This window comes from Diabrotica virgifera, chromosome 10 (genome assembly GCF_917563875.1).
Source record: "Diabrotica virgifera virgifera chromosome 10, PGI_DIABVI_V3a".
Classification (NCBI taxonomy): domain Eukaryota; kingdom Metazoa; phylum Arthropoda; class Insecta; order Coleoptera; family Chrysomelidae; genus Diabrotica; species Diabrotica virgifera.
Window position 1 is genome coordinate 103,657,152 of NC_065452.1, and position 15,483 is coordinate 103,672,634.

The following is a 15,483-nucleotide window of genomic DNA, read 5'->3' on the forward strand; positions in this document are numbered from 1 at the left end:
CGGTTTGTTAATTTGACATTTGTGGCATTGTTTTACGTATTTTCTTACGTCTTTTTCCAAATTTTTCCATCGGAATCTTGCCTTTAGCTTCTTAATTAGTCTGTTATTCCCTACGTGTCCTCCGAACATCGGGTGATTATGGTATTCTTCTATTAATCTGTGTTTTTCTTTGTCATCTTTTATTGTTTCTGGTACTTCACATATGTATATTTCTATATTCTTCAATTTTTTTATTTCCTTCTTTAATAAATTCATCAATTGTGCACATTTTAAAAATAATATCATTTACGTATATTTTTACTTTACGTACTGCATTCTCTACCGCCAGCTTATCAAGCTGTACCAACGCTTGGTTTAAATCGAAACGATTCAATCCTGTGGCTATGCTTTTGCTGCATTTTATTTTGTTTTTGGCCCTAATGCTCAGTCTTGGTGAGATTAGTTCTGCTCCAAAGGACAAAATTGGTAGTCTATGCGCCTCTAAATTATTTAGTACCTTCCTTACTGTCTGTTTGGTGGCTTCTGGCTGTAGTGCGAGTTCACTTTCAGCCTTTGTTTGTCTTGCTTCTTTCTCCTTTTCTTTTGCTTGAGCTCTTGTTATAGCTAGTATATGGGCGTTGTCTATGTATAGGTTTTTTAGTTGATGCAATGTTATTCTTGAAAGACTATCTGCGTAGTTACTTTTCCCTGTTATATACTCTATTTCGAAGTCATATTCTTCTAGGTCTAATCTGATCCTCGTGAGTTTTGAGGTTGGTTCTTTCATTGCAAATAGGTGTGTCAAAGGTTTATGGTCTGTTTTTACTTTGAATGTTGGTGCTCCATATAGATAACATTTAAAATAATTAATTCCCCAATGAATCGCTAGTAATTCCTTAACGATTATAGGTTTATTACATTCTCCTTTACTAAAACTTCTTGATGCATATGCTATAGGTAGGTCAATTCCGTCGTAGTCTTGACTTAGGATTGCTGAACAACTCTCATTGGATGCGTTTGTTGTTAAGATAAACTGTTTGTTGAAATCAGGATATTTTAAAATTGGTGGTTTCGTCAGAGATGCTTTAAGCTTTTTGAATGCTTTTTCACACTCCTCGGTCCACGAAAATTCTACTCCTTTCCTCGATAATTTGTTGAGTGGTCTGCATATTTCCGCAAAATTTTTAATAAAACGTCTGTAATAGTTGCAAAATGCTACAAATCTCTTTGTTTCTTCCGCTGTCTTAGGTGTCGGATATTGTTCAATTGCTGCATACTTCGCTTTGTCTGGTGATACTCCCTCTTGAGAAAGATCATGTCCTAAATATGTTACTTCCCTTCTAAAGAATTGACATTTTCCTGGGTTAAGTTTCAAATTGAATTTTCGACATGTCTCGAATGTCTTTTTCAGGTTGTCTAAGTGATGTTTTTCGGATATTCCAATTACTACGATATCGTCCATGTAAAGAAATGCTTTGTCTGGTGTTAATCCTGAAAATGCTATTGACATCATTCTTGAAAAGCTATTTGGGCTTACATTTAATCCAAAAGGTAATCTGGTAAATTGAAATGCTCCATTTTCTGTGCTGAACGATGTGTATTTTCTCGATGATTTTTCTAATGGTATCTGGTGAAAGCCTGACATTAAGTCTATAACTGAAAACCATTTTGCTCTTCCTAGTTGATCTAATATCGAATCTATTCTTGGTAATGGAAATTTGTCTGTAACTATCTTCTTGTTCAGTTGTCTAAAATCTATGCATAATCTCCATGCTTTTCCTCCATCTATAGCTTTTTTCGGTACCAGTACTACTGGACTGTTGTACTCGGATGTAGATGGTTCTATGATTCCTTGGTCTCTTAGGTTTTGTACTTGTCGATTTAATTCCTCTGTTTGCGCATGAGGTGTCCTATAATTCTTGATATATACCGGAGTTTGGTCTTTAACTCTTAGTTTTTGTTCGTAGAAATTGTTACAGGTTAACATATCATGCCTTAGGGCGAATATGTCCGAATATTCCTCGCATAACGATACTAAGTTGTCTCGTATGTATTCTGGTATGTCTAATTTCAGTGATTCTCGTAATTCTTTTTTTCTGTCCTTGCTGTCGTTGACTAGCCTATATATATTGAATAGTTTAATATCCAACGTCCTGATTGTGCTTGCGTCTACATTTACTGTTTCGTACGTTGTGTTCAAAATTTTGATGTATGGATTATTACTTGAAATAATTGCTCTTGCTATGAATATTCCTGGTTGTATTTCTTGCTGTTCCACTATCCTGTCTTTCTTTAACGTTTGAAAAATTTTTACGATTCTGTAAATTTCACATCTAGGCGGTATTATTATGGTGTCATTGTCTATATTATCCAGAATTTTCGTACTAATGTAACAATCGTTGTCCTCTTTAATGTGCATTTTAAGGTTTGCGTAATCTAGTATACATTGAAAGTTAGAAATAAAGTCTCTCCCAATGATTCCGTCTGTTGGAATTGGAAAGTTAGGTTCTACCAATTGAAAGATGTGTTCGAATCGAGTTCCTTTTACTTCGAGTGTTGTCTCAACTTCTCCCATTGTTTGCAACTCTCCTTTAGTGACTCCTTTTATTTTTGCCTTTGTGTTTGGTTTCACCTGTTCCTTCATAAAATCTTGTGAACATTTTAGTATTGAAATGTCAGCTCCTGTGTCTATGTATCCTGGCAGGATCGCCATATGACAGCCCTGGGCACTAAGGCTATCTTCTCCCGGTGAGGGTGGTTATCCCTTATCCGAGGGGTGGAATAATTGATACGCTTACTTGTTGAGTTGTTTTATTTACACCGCATTGCCATGATGATTTCCAACCTTCGATAGAAGATGGAACTTAAAGAAGAAGAAGAAGTGCGCCCCCCATAGGGGAGAGAGTGGGCACGCATGATAAAAATTCATAAAATTTACACCCTCATAGCTGATTTTTGCAGGATTGTTTGATAAAAATATTTACAATTAACTGGTAATATTGCTCGACATGTTTTTGTTTAGAAAACTCTATATTTACGAAACGCCCCCAAATTTTCCGAAGTAGAAAAGTTGTCCGATTCGACATGAATAACTGAATAACAAAAATCTCATAAGGGAGGCAATATATAGTTTTTAAATGGTGGGCCCAAGGACTATAACTACATTGTGAAATATATTTTAAATATTTTTATTATTTACTTTAATAATCACAATCAATTGAAAAATATGCTTACTTTAGGGTTTAATATGCAATAACATTTTTGTTTATAAACATTTTTTAATTTACAAAATATCATTTTAAAGAGCCCAGTATTTTCAAGAAAGTCATTATATTGAACGTTTTCATCTACAATGCATAGTTTTTTTCACAATATTAAAATGCATGACAAATGTACTTCAAATGTTGACGCAGTAATAATTTCAATAACCCCGAGGTGGTACGCCTTTTCTATTGACTACCCCCCAGATATTCCAGTTGAAAAATAGCGGGCAGTAATGTTTCAATAATTTTTAAATGCGTCGTAACCTGGGGTACAATATACACACAAACAAACTTACATGGAATCACCTGATATTTCTTATTATTTCGTGCGAATTTAAAAAAATGAACACACGAAGTCAAACAATATTTATTTTAAAGTAATTTAATACAAATACGTAACAAATAAAACAATCAGGTATTTAAAAAGCAAATTGAAACTAGTTGCTTTAAAGTCAATAGGGAACTTGCATAAAATTTTAAATTGGAAAAAAATGTTATAAATCACAACAGAACATAATTTAAAACATGTATCAATGATAAAAAAGTTTTGTTTGTCTTTCGTTTTTCCCCTAAAGACGATTAAAAATTCAAATTATTCCAGCCAGCAAAAAACGCGTCGTGACGTCATATGGTTGTGCGTTTACATTTTACACCAAAAAGTAAACAAAATTGTATATAATTTTAAATTAGACATTATAAACGTCAGTAAAAAATACAGGTATGTGACGTTAACGTGTACCTAGACACAGCGAAATTTAACCATAATAATAACTAATGTAAAACTATGTGACGTCACGGGTCGTTTGAACTATTTTATACCGCAGAAGACTTTAAATATGTATTTCTAAGTTATTACGAGTCTTTGAAGCGTGAAATTTTGGAAATCTCATTTTTAAACAAACTGAACATTATTATGTAATAAAAAAATGTGCAAGTTCCCTATTGCATAAAAAATTTCAATGTAAGACGAATAATGTTTAAATTGTTTTTATTAATTTTTTTTTGTTTTTTTTTTTAATAGTCAGTGTTATCACCTCTAGTCCTTATGCAACCTTCAGTTTGCGTGGGCACGGTCCTAATCAAATTATCAACATTTTGTTGTGGTAGGTTGTTCAATTCTTCAAGAGCAGCTTGTACTAGCCGTGCGGTATTTTGTGGATTATCCCGGCGAGCTCTAATTTTTCTTTTAAGCGTATCCCACAAATACTCTATAGGGTTAAGCTCGGGTGAGCAAGCAGGCCACTCCAAACAAGGCAGTTTCAATCTGCTTCAATGATGTCTCTAGTCACTCTAATGGTATGTGGAGGTCCACTATCATGCATGAAAATTAAATTTTCTCCTGTTGCACTTCTCCAGAGCCTAACTACAGGTTATCAACATACCTGTGAACAGTTAAAGTTGATTGGATGAAAATTAAAGGAGTATTTTTACGGATCACAATTCCTCTCCAGAACATTACACTTCTCCTTTTACATTTGTGAACGAACAGATCTGACAGTTTTTGTTCTTGCTTGTCTTCCTAGACCTCTAAGTAGACGATTTCGTGGGTCATCTAATATTACACAAATCCAGTTTTTCTGAAAATAGCACATTTTGTCAATTCCCAATGTTCCAGTTTTGGTGGTGAAGACACCAATTTAGGCGATCAATCTTGTGCTGCCTGGATAACTCGGGAACCAATAACTGTCTCCTGCTGTATACTTCTTGCACGAACTCTTCTTCCTATCGTTTCAAGTGAAACAGTTACACCTGTAGCTTCCAAAAGCTGCCTTATCGATTTGTTTATTTTCAATAAAAACCTTTATTCTTCGCAACAATAACAAGTTTTTTCAAAAGAAATAAATATTGCTTTGAAATACATGGTGATTCCACATAAATTTGGTTGTGTGTACTTTTGAAAACCTTAAAAAGCATATGATTATCATACCTTTGGATTCAGTTCGGCAGCTATGTAGTAAGATAATCCATTTCTGTTGGCATCATGATATGAACCAAGATCAGTATCATCAAAATCTTGATTGGCATCTTCATTGACAACTATAATTCTATAAGCTGTTACCGGACCATTATTATTTGGTGTTGGTAGAAGTTGAACATCGAGCTGATGTCCACGATTTTCGATAATTTTTGGCTTCGTGGGTATACTATCTGGTTCTAGAATAATTTACAATAATAGTATCAAAAAATAGAAATCTCCAAAAAGAGGATGAAATATGATGTCATGTAGAATGTAGAAAATGGAGCGGCCAATAGAGCATGATACACTGCGACCTTTGCAGATCTATTGTGTTTCTCCCTCCCGATATACTGTTGATCTGGCTTCACTCTGTATGTATATATGCAGAGGTAGCGATATGATATGCTAAGATTAAGAATACAGGGAAGGATAACAGGAGAAAGGAGAATAGAAAGAAGGGGAGTGTCATGGTTGAAGAATTTAAGGGACTGGTTTAAATGCAGTTCTGTAGAATTATTCAGAGCAGCGGTAGATAGAGTAAACATAGTGATGATAATATTCAACCTCCGATTGGAAGGCGGCACTTAAAGAAGAAGAAGTAATGACAGTTTTCGTTGGGAGTGTTGATATAAGGTATAAAATATAATGTATAATAAAATTATGGTTTGCAACTATACAACTTACTATCTAGTTTTGTTTCTATGACTCGAAAAACTAGAGCTCCATCCCCATCTGGTGAAACAGTGGACAATGTTACATTATACTTTGTAGCAGGTAATAATGTATTCAAGGCTGTTTGAAATGTATCATTTGAGTAAAACCATTCTGGGCTAATAGGAGCATAACTGGAGTAAGTATGTATCACATTGGTCATAATTTTATATTTAGTAATTTCTACAAATGATTCTGGTTCTTGCCATGTTATCCTTATGTGGTTTTCTGTAATGTTTGTTACCTTATAGTTTCTTGGAGGACCAGGCACTAAAAATGTTTTAGATACATTATGTTATAAACTAAAGTGCAAAGAAATCAGCCTACTTTAAACTTTAACTATATTTTTTTCAGAAACTCTTACTCGGATTAAAAAAGGGATATACTGTTTGAAAGATAATTTAATATGCTTTGATATGAGCATACATTTATGAAAATTTATATCGACTGTTTAACATTTAAAAATGAATGCATCATTCAGGAATGAATTTGACAAATTTCTTATTATCGTTATAAACATCAAATAAACACTTTTCTATGTTTATCGATTGCTACGCATATAAATGATAAGCAATCCATTACAAATTTATACGCAATATTAAAGCCTAATAAATTATCTTTTAAAAAGTATATCCCTTTTTGGTACTATTTGGTACTAATGCTAAATGCAATAATAACACATTTTGAAAAAAATTTTATTAGCGTTATTAACATCAATTAAACACTTTTCTATGTTTATCGATTGCTACGCATATAAATGATAACCAATCCATTACAAATGTATACTCATATTAAAGCCTATTAAATTATCTGTCAAAAAGTAGATATATCCCTTTTTTGGTCGGAGTAATTAGTTTCATAAATAAATTGTTATTGTGTTTTCAATTTTATCAATCAAAGGCAAAATAAAAATTAAATTAAATTTTTTTTTAAATAACGCGGGCACATAAATTTGATACACCCTGTATATTGAGCTGTAAATATTTATTAGAATTTAGTTTGGATGTAAGTGGATTTCTCTTTTTAATGAGCTTTCCGATGAACCATTACAGACTTTTGTGAATAATTAAAGTGAAAAGGACGATGTATTTAGATTTAAAATGAAAATAGATTGTTTATTACGAGAACTATAGAATCCACAGGTAGATGTAATTATCACTTTCTGGGAAAGTGGTTTAAAAAGAAAGTTTGGAATTTAATATCTTTGTTCAACACGAGTAAATGTTGTAGAGTTTCCTCGAAAGTAATTAGGATGGTCGGAATAATTTTGAAAATGAATGTTTGTTTGTCGAATGGAAAAGATTGTTTCTGATTCTTGGCAAGTTGGAAGGGGAAAGGTAGTTTGAATGATTGAGAGAGTTTGAAAAAGAGGTCATTATGTTTTTGGCATCGCTGAAGAGCAGTTCGACGTTTTCGTGGATAGATAGTTAGCAGATACCAGTGGTTGTTTGATAGTGGAGAATAGTGTTGAAAAGTGGAACGACAGACAGATCAAATTGAGACGAAATACCTCTTTGATTCTGTATTATTGTGAGAAGGAGAGCAGAGAATTTTTGGAGTTTTGTTTGAATCGAGTACGTGTCAAAAGAGGCCCGGCTTGTTGGAGAATTGGTGCTGGTATGCTGATAGTTTTGAAGCTGGAGAACGGAGAGGGCTTTGATGAGTAGCCTTTGACATAGTCAACGAGGGAGAGCTGTTTTTGGGTCACGAGAAGACATCAGAGTGATTGAAGCAAAAGGTCAGTCCACTTATGTGAAAAATATTTTTATGTTCGGAAACTAAAATTTTGAGTAAAAAGCATATGAATTAAAATTCCAATATTTCTAAAAGTAAATAGGAAGTATAGCTAATCTTGCGAATACATAAATTTGTTTTGTTTAGTTTGTTTTACCAAAGTCATCGGGAACAAACCGATAAATTGTTTTTTTTTTAACTATAATAAATTTAAGTGGTAAAAATTTCATTCGGACATCTGTGTCCACAGGTTTTAGATTTGATAGATTTTAGAGTATTGATTTTGATAAATAAAAGACAATTCTGTATGTTTATTTTAATATTTTGCTTTATTTCTTTTCCCTATTTTATCCCGATTAGGATCAACTAAGAGATACTGAACCCACGAGAGAAGATAAGTATAACGTGAGATAATTTAGTTTTTTTTTATAGTATAAAAAGGCACCCTGAGATTTTTTATTCATTTTTATGTATGATTTGCAACAATTAAATAATTAATCAGATAAATAATAATTAATATAAAATTAATAAAAAGCAGATCATAACAACATGGCGAGCCAACGTAGGACATTAAAGTATCTCTGGTTGTGAATTTGAAGGGAATAGGAAACGGAAAAACAGGTGAAGGAGAATTTATTTGCCCGTCGGAAAAAGTTTGATATATTTAAAATTTTTGAAATATTTGTTTGACTTAATTTTTTTTTATCTAGGTACAGTTTTTTTTACATATTTATTTTATTTTTGATTGATTTGCATTTTGAAATATTTAAAGAATTTGTGGGATAAATTGATTATATTTGGGGAGAGAAAAATTTTCGTCTCGACAGCATACAAGGTATTTTCGAATTTCATATTAGGCGGGGATAAATTTTAACTACATGTCGATAACAACCAGAAGCAAAAGAAAAGAAAACAAAAAACAAGAAGAACATTTGGAACAAGAAGAACATATAGAACAGGAAGACATTTTCGAAACAACAATCATGGCATCAGAACAACAGGAATTATCAGGAACAGATAAATTATTACAACTGATGCAACTCCAGTCACAAAAAATGGAACAAAAAATGGATGAAACACAACAAAAAATGGGTCAAAAAATGGATGAAACAAAACAAGCAATAGAAGAAAACAACAGAAATATAGAGAGTATTAAGAAGGAAATGGTTAAAAAAATTGAAAAGATTTCAGAAAAGAGCGAGAAACAGGAGATAGAGATTAAAGAAATCAAAATCAAAATAAAGGAGATAAACAATTGCCAGAAAAAGGAACTAGAAAATTTGGAAAATAAGCTGGAAAATGCTATTCAAGTAGACAGAGAAGAAGTGGAAAAAAGAATCACAGAAATAGAAAAACAAGTCACCGAAAACAGGACGCAACAGAATTTCGGAGAAAGAAGAGAAACGATTATCCATAGTTCAGAGGAAGCGAAAATAAGATTTGGCGGGGATATAAAAAAATTACACCCAGTAATTTTCATAAACAATTTAAAAAAGAAAATACGATACATCGGCAACTTCGAGACAGCCAAAGAAACGATAAGGAACCATCTTAAAGATGAGGCAAGTTTATGGTTCGATAGCAAAGAAGAAGAATTGGACAATTGGCATAAATTCGAACAAAAGTTCCTGAGTTATTTCTGGGGAAAAATACAACAGCTAGAAATAAACAAGGAATTGCAAAATGGGAGGTACCATGATAGAATGAACATTTCAGAACAAACATACGCTCTACAATTATACAACAATGCAAAACACCTACACTACAATTATTCGTCCGAACAGATAGTAGAACTGATAGCCAGACATTTTGAAGATACCTTAGAAGATCACATAACGTTACAAAACTACAAAGATATCGACAGTTTGTGCCAATTTTTACAAATACGAAAAGCAAAAATGAGGGAAAGAGAAATAAGAAGATCGCAAGAAAATTATAGACAACGCGAAAATCAAGACTATAGAGATAGAAGACAAAACTTTAGGAGAGACTATACAAGAAGAGAATTTATTCCGAGGAGTGAAAATGAAAATAGAGACAATGGAAGAGGAAACTATGAACAAAGAAATCGGCAATGGAACGAAGACAGATACCGAGAAAACCAGAATAGAAATAACACCCGCACAAATCAAGGAGACAGAAATGATAATAAAAGGAATGAACAGGAAAATCGTGGAAACCGATACGGGTCCAACAGACCGAGAGAAAATAGAAGAGCGGTAAACAATACGCAAATAGGCGAATATGAGGATGAGAGACAAAACGATGAAAGAAGAAGCGAAGAAGAACAGCAATCGTTTTTTTACGAAGGCGCTCACTAAAAACAAAAGAACAAACAGGAATTTTTTGTCACCCGAAGGAATTTATTAAATTAGCAGGAAATAATGATAAAGGAAATGGATCTAATTTAAAATTTGTAGATGGTTTTATCAATGAGAAACCGATTAAAATTATGATTGATACTGGTTCAGAAATTACTTTGATTAACAGGAAATTAAGGGGGGGGGGTATGGTTTGAAATATTAAATTTTTTTTATTATTTCAAATAAAAGTGCATACTTCCAAGAATACTCTCTGAAAATTTCAAAATAATCGGAGTAAAATTACCAGAGATACAGGGTGTTGAATATCCCTACCTTCGACTCGCGTTGCCGCGACTTCGCGCCAGCATGCTTGAGCATAGTGAGAAACGTTAAACAACTGTTCGCCTTATCTTTTGTAGATTACTCCTCGATTTAAAAAACATATTCCAATGTGCATCACTTTACGATTTGGCAGACAAATAAGAAGATGAAGATGCAGTTGTCAAAACTTTAAACGCATTTTTCTCAAAACTGCTTTTTCAAATGCGGTGGACATTGTAACTGAAAAACTACTGGGCCGATCTACCTGATATTTTGCACATATTTTCTTTAGACATTTCATGAGGTAACAACGTCGAGATATTTTACTTTTTTTGCTTATTTGTTGTTCAACAATAATAAGTCTGTTGATTTTCGCAAAATTTTTACCAAAAATTTCATTTTTTTGATTTCTGAGTGATACCAAAAATTCAAAAATCATTAAAAATAAAAAACTCGACGTTGTGACCTCGTGAAACTCATAAGCTTATTAAATCTTTTTGAATTTTTTGTTTCGTATGATCGAGTGACGAGTTCTGATGTCCACCGCAAAATCCATTCTTTTGTGAGCTGCCTGTCAAAATTTGTCACCAATGGCTTATTTTCCAATATTTTGGATTGGATTTTTTTCTAAGCATCTTTGAATTGTACTTAATGTGCTTATTTAATTTAAAAATAAAATATTTTTACCATAGCTTCGAAAAAAATTCACAAAAATGTACTTGATACGTTGATTTCAAACCATACCCCCTCCTTAATAGAAGAGGTTGATTTGACGAATTTGATTTACAAAATTCCCAGGGTAAATTTAGTGAGCGCAAATAAACGGACTTTGGCAACAATAAATGAAGGAATACGAATAAAGGTTCGATTGGGGAAGAAATTTTATGCACTACAATGCGTTATAATGCCAAACATGATTCATGATATGATCGTAGGAGTGGATGAATTGTCAGAAAAACATGTGGTGATAGATTTCAAAAATAACACGATGAAAATCACAGATGGAAAAGAAGAAGAACCGAACATTCTGGAAATGGACAAAGAACATGAGAAACGAAAAAAGGATAATGCAGACAAAAAACAAACGGTGGAAATGAATTTGGCAATGAAGCAAGGACAGAGAAGAAAGAGGAGAAAGCAACAGAAGATAAATAAAAACAATGAAGCCTGGGATTCCGCGAAAAAGGAGATGAGCCCAGAAGAAGAAAAAGAAGAAAGAAGATGGATAAAAGAAAATGAAGATTGGGATTCCACGAAAAAAGAGATGAGCCCAGAAGAAGAAAAAGAAGAAAGAAGATTGACAAAAGAAAATGAAGATTGGGATTCCTCGAAAAAAGAGATGAGCCCAGAAGAAGAAAAAGAAGAAAGAAGATGGATAAAAGAAAATGAAGATTGGGATTCCTCAAAAGATGAGATGAGCCCAGAAGAAGAAGAGATCAGAATAGAAAAAGAAGGCGGAAAAGATACAATTGAGACTGCGGTATTTAAAGAGGAAATATGCAAAATGGAGAAGACAGAATACACAATAAACATGTGTAGAGAATCGGAGGAAAAAGAAAGAGATTTAATATGTGGAGAAGAAAAGGAGAAGGAACTGCGTGTAATATGGAGGGAATGTGAAAATTTAATAAATGAAGAAAACGGAGTAGCCAAAAAGTATGAAAATTCATTTGAGACTAAAGACTTAGGAAATTTTCGATCGAAAACTTATCCTATCCCATCTAAGTACAGACACTGGGAAAAAGAATGCAATTGTTTTTCAGGTGGGACCAAATATTTTGACACAATAGAAAAGTGTTGTTGTCGAGAGAAAATCATATTTTTGTTGCACTTATTAATACTGATTTTATCTCAAAACAAGGCGGGGATGTTATTGTGTTTTCAATTTTATCAATCAAAGGCAAAATAAAAATTAAATTAAATTTTTTCTTAAATAACGCGGGCACATAAATTTGATACACCCTGTATATTGAGATGTAAATATTTATTAGAATTTAGTTTGGATGTAAGTGGATTTCTCTTTTTAATGAGCTTTCCGATGAACCATTAAAGACTTTAGTGAATAATTAAAGTGAAAAGGACGATGTATTTAGATTTAAAATGAAAATATATTGTTTATTACGAGAACTATAGAATGCACAGGTAGATGTAATTATCACTTTCTGGGAAAGTGGTTTAAAAAGAAAGTTTGGAATTTAATATCTTTGTTCAACACGAGTAAACGTTGTAGAGTTTTCCCGAAAGTAATTAGGATGGTCGGAATAATTTTGAAAATGAATGTTTGTTTGTCGAATGGAAAAGATTGTTTCTGATTCTTGGCAAGTTGGAAGGGGAAAGGTAGTTTGAATGATTGAGAGAGTTTGAAAAAGAGGTCATTATCTTTTTGGCATCGCTGAAGAGCAGTTCGACGTTTTCGTGGATAGATAGTTAGCAGATACCAGTGGCTGTTTGATAGTGGAGAATAGTGTTGAAAAGTGGAACGAGAGACAGATCAAATTGAGACGAAATACCTCTTTGATTCTGTATTATTGTGAGAAGGAGAGCAGAGAATTTTTGGAGTTTTGTTTGAATCGAGTACGTGTCAAAAGAGGCCCGGCTTGTTGGAGAATTGGTGCTGGTATGCTGATAGTTTTGAAGCTGGAGAACGGAGAGGGCTTTGATGAGTAGCCTTTAACATAGTCAACGAGGGAGAGCTGTTTTTGGGTCACGAGAAGACATCAGAGTGATTGAAGCAAAAGGTCAGTCAACTTATGTGAAAGATATTTTTATGTTCGGAAACTAAAATTTTGAGTAAAAAGCATATGAATTAAAATTCCAATATTTCTAAAAGTAAATAGGAAGTATAGCTAATCTTGCGAATACATAAATTTGTTTTGTTTAGTTTGTTTTACCAAAGTCATCGGGAACAAACCGATAAATTGTTTTTTTTTAACTATAATAAATTTAAGTGGTAAAAATTTCATTCGGACATCTGTGTCCACAGGTTTTAGATTTGATAGATTTTAGAGTATTGATTTTGATAAATAAAAGACAATTCTGTATGTTTATTTTAATATTTTGCTTTATTTCTTTTCCCTATTTTATCCCGATTAGGATCAACTAAGAGATACTGAACTCACGAGAGAAGATAAGTATAACGTGAGATAATTTAGTTTTTTTTTATAGTATAAAAAGGCACCCTGAGATTTTTATGTATGATTTGCAACAATTAAATAATTAATCAGATAAATAATAATTAATATAAAATTAATAAAAAGCAGATCATAACAATAGTTCAAAATCCACAAGGAAAAGAAAGAATTTTTCCTGTAGCTGGCTGTATACCATCAATCACAAAATTTTTTTAATGAAAATTTTTCGTAAAATGTATAAACATTTTGGCATCCTATAGTCTTTTGGCATCCGTATGGTTTGTATTTTTTAGAAGCTTACGAGGTTGTTACCAGAGAAGATTCCCACTGTTTTCAATCTGATGGGATGCAGAATATTTTAATGTCGTTTTGTGTTATTAGATTAAAAACTTAGTCTTTTTCTTAGCAGATGTCGTTACGGCATCGCAGCCATTTCGTTCGTTGCAATCCGAGACTGCACGCGTCGGAATATCCTGGTTCAGTCAGAGGGAACACTCACGAGTCCAGAGAAATAAGGATTTTGTCGGGACACTTGAGCAGCCAGGTTGCAAATGGGTTTTTTGGGTACTATATACCTAATGCATTATAAATACAAAAATGCCCGTCACAGTTCGGGCGAGAATTTTAGTTATTAACAAATAAGGGTCAAAAATGGCAGTTTTTTCGTTTAAATCGCTACAGGTAAAAATAGGGTAATTAAATGTTTTTTAATGTTGTTCTGAAGCTATTTTCTTGAGGCATTTTTTATAATCAAGTATATTCAAATGGGAAATAAGCCACAATTTTACCTAAAAATGATTTTATTAACGTTTCGACGCCCAAGTCGGGTGTCGTTGTCAAAATACAAAATAATTGTATTTTGATAAATAATATTTTAATAAATACAATAAATTGTATTTTGACAACGACACCCGACTTGGGCGTCGAAACGTTAATAAAATCATTTTTAGGTAAAATTGTGGCTTATTTCCCATTTGAATATACTTGATTATTAAATGTTTTATTTGGAGTATTCATCTTTTAGTAGATGAGCAAAGGTTTAAAATGGCTGTTTTTGAATTTTTGTCCGATCATTTGCTACTTCGCTAATTGCAAAATAAGACTGAAATTTCGAAAATAAAAATTTGCTATAACTTTTGCGCCAATGAACTTAAGACTTTGATATTGCACGAACAGTTGAGACAACCAGTACATATCATGCCCAAAAAACTTCAAGACGATTCTCAATTAGTTTAAATTTTATTCAATTTGTTTATCCCAAAGAGCTTTTTTTGCAATGTTATTGTTCAGAAAATAATAATGATAGAGCAATTCTGTGGAAACCACATGAAAGAAGAATACTTATATTTTAAAAGTTTGAAAAAAATCAATAAAAAGTCATTTTTACCATTCCGAAAACAGTTTACCAAAGTAGAGTCATTTTTGGCTTAAAAACAATTTGAATAGCTTTGTTAACCCGCGAGTAGTCACGCGGTGAGATAGAATCTCAATTTTTATCCTTTTTCGCGATAACTTGATGAAAATTTTTGCAATTTTGAAAAATTTCGTAAGTGCCTCGAGGAAGGGTGTAGTAATGCGTAGGAATTTTTTTTTCTTCTTCTTTTTGTGGAATTTATGGCTTTGGGGAGAGCCAATTAGCTTTAACCCGCGAGTAGTCGCGCCGTTAGATAGAACCTCACATTTCATCCTTTTTCGTAATACAGTAAAACCTGTCAGTAACGGCCACTAAAAATAAAAGAACTATTGGCCGATATAGAAAGGTGGCGGCTATTGCCAGTTTTTGTAGTCTACATATAATTGGTTTGGGAAATTTTTAAACTGGCCGTTAGGACAGGTGGCCGATGTTGGCAGGTGGCCGTTAACACAGGTTTTACTGTACAGTAAAATTTGTCAGTAACGGCTACTAAAAATGAAAGAACTATTGGCCGATATAGAAAGGTGGCCGGTATTGCCAGTTTTTGTAGTCTACATATAATTGGTTTGGAAAATTTTTAAACTGGCCGTTAGGACAGGTGGCCGATGTTGGCAGGTGGCCGTTAACACAGGTTTTTTTCATAAAATTGTTAGAAATATATATTTTCAAT

General features: G+C 32.9%; 1 protein-coding gene across 1 annotated transcript in view; it reads right to left on the bottom strand.

Annotated features, from left to right (window-relative positions):
• LOC114335624 (putative inactive tyrosine-protein kinase Wsck) overlaps positions 1 to 15,483 on the bottom strand; it is a 106,344-nt gene that overhangs the window by 52,587 nt on the left and 38,274 nt on the right. The window contains exons 3-4 of the mRNA XM_028285886.2: positions 5,884 to 6,180; positions 5,170 to 5,396 (exon numbers count right to left, since the gene is read on the bottom strand). Coding sequence (XP_028141687.1) covers positions 5,170 to 5,396; positions 5,884 to 6,180 — 524 coding nt within the window. The remainder of the gene's footprint in view (positions 1 to 5,169; positions 5,397 to 5,883; positions 6,181 to 15,483) is intronic.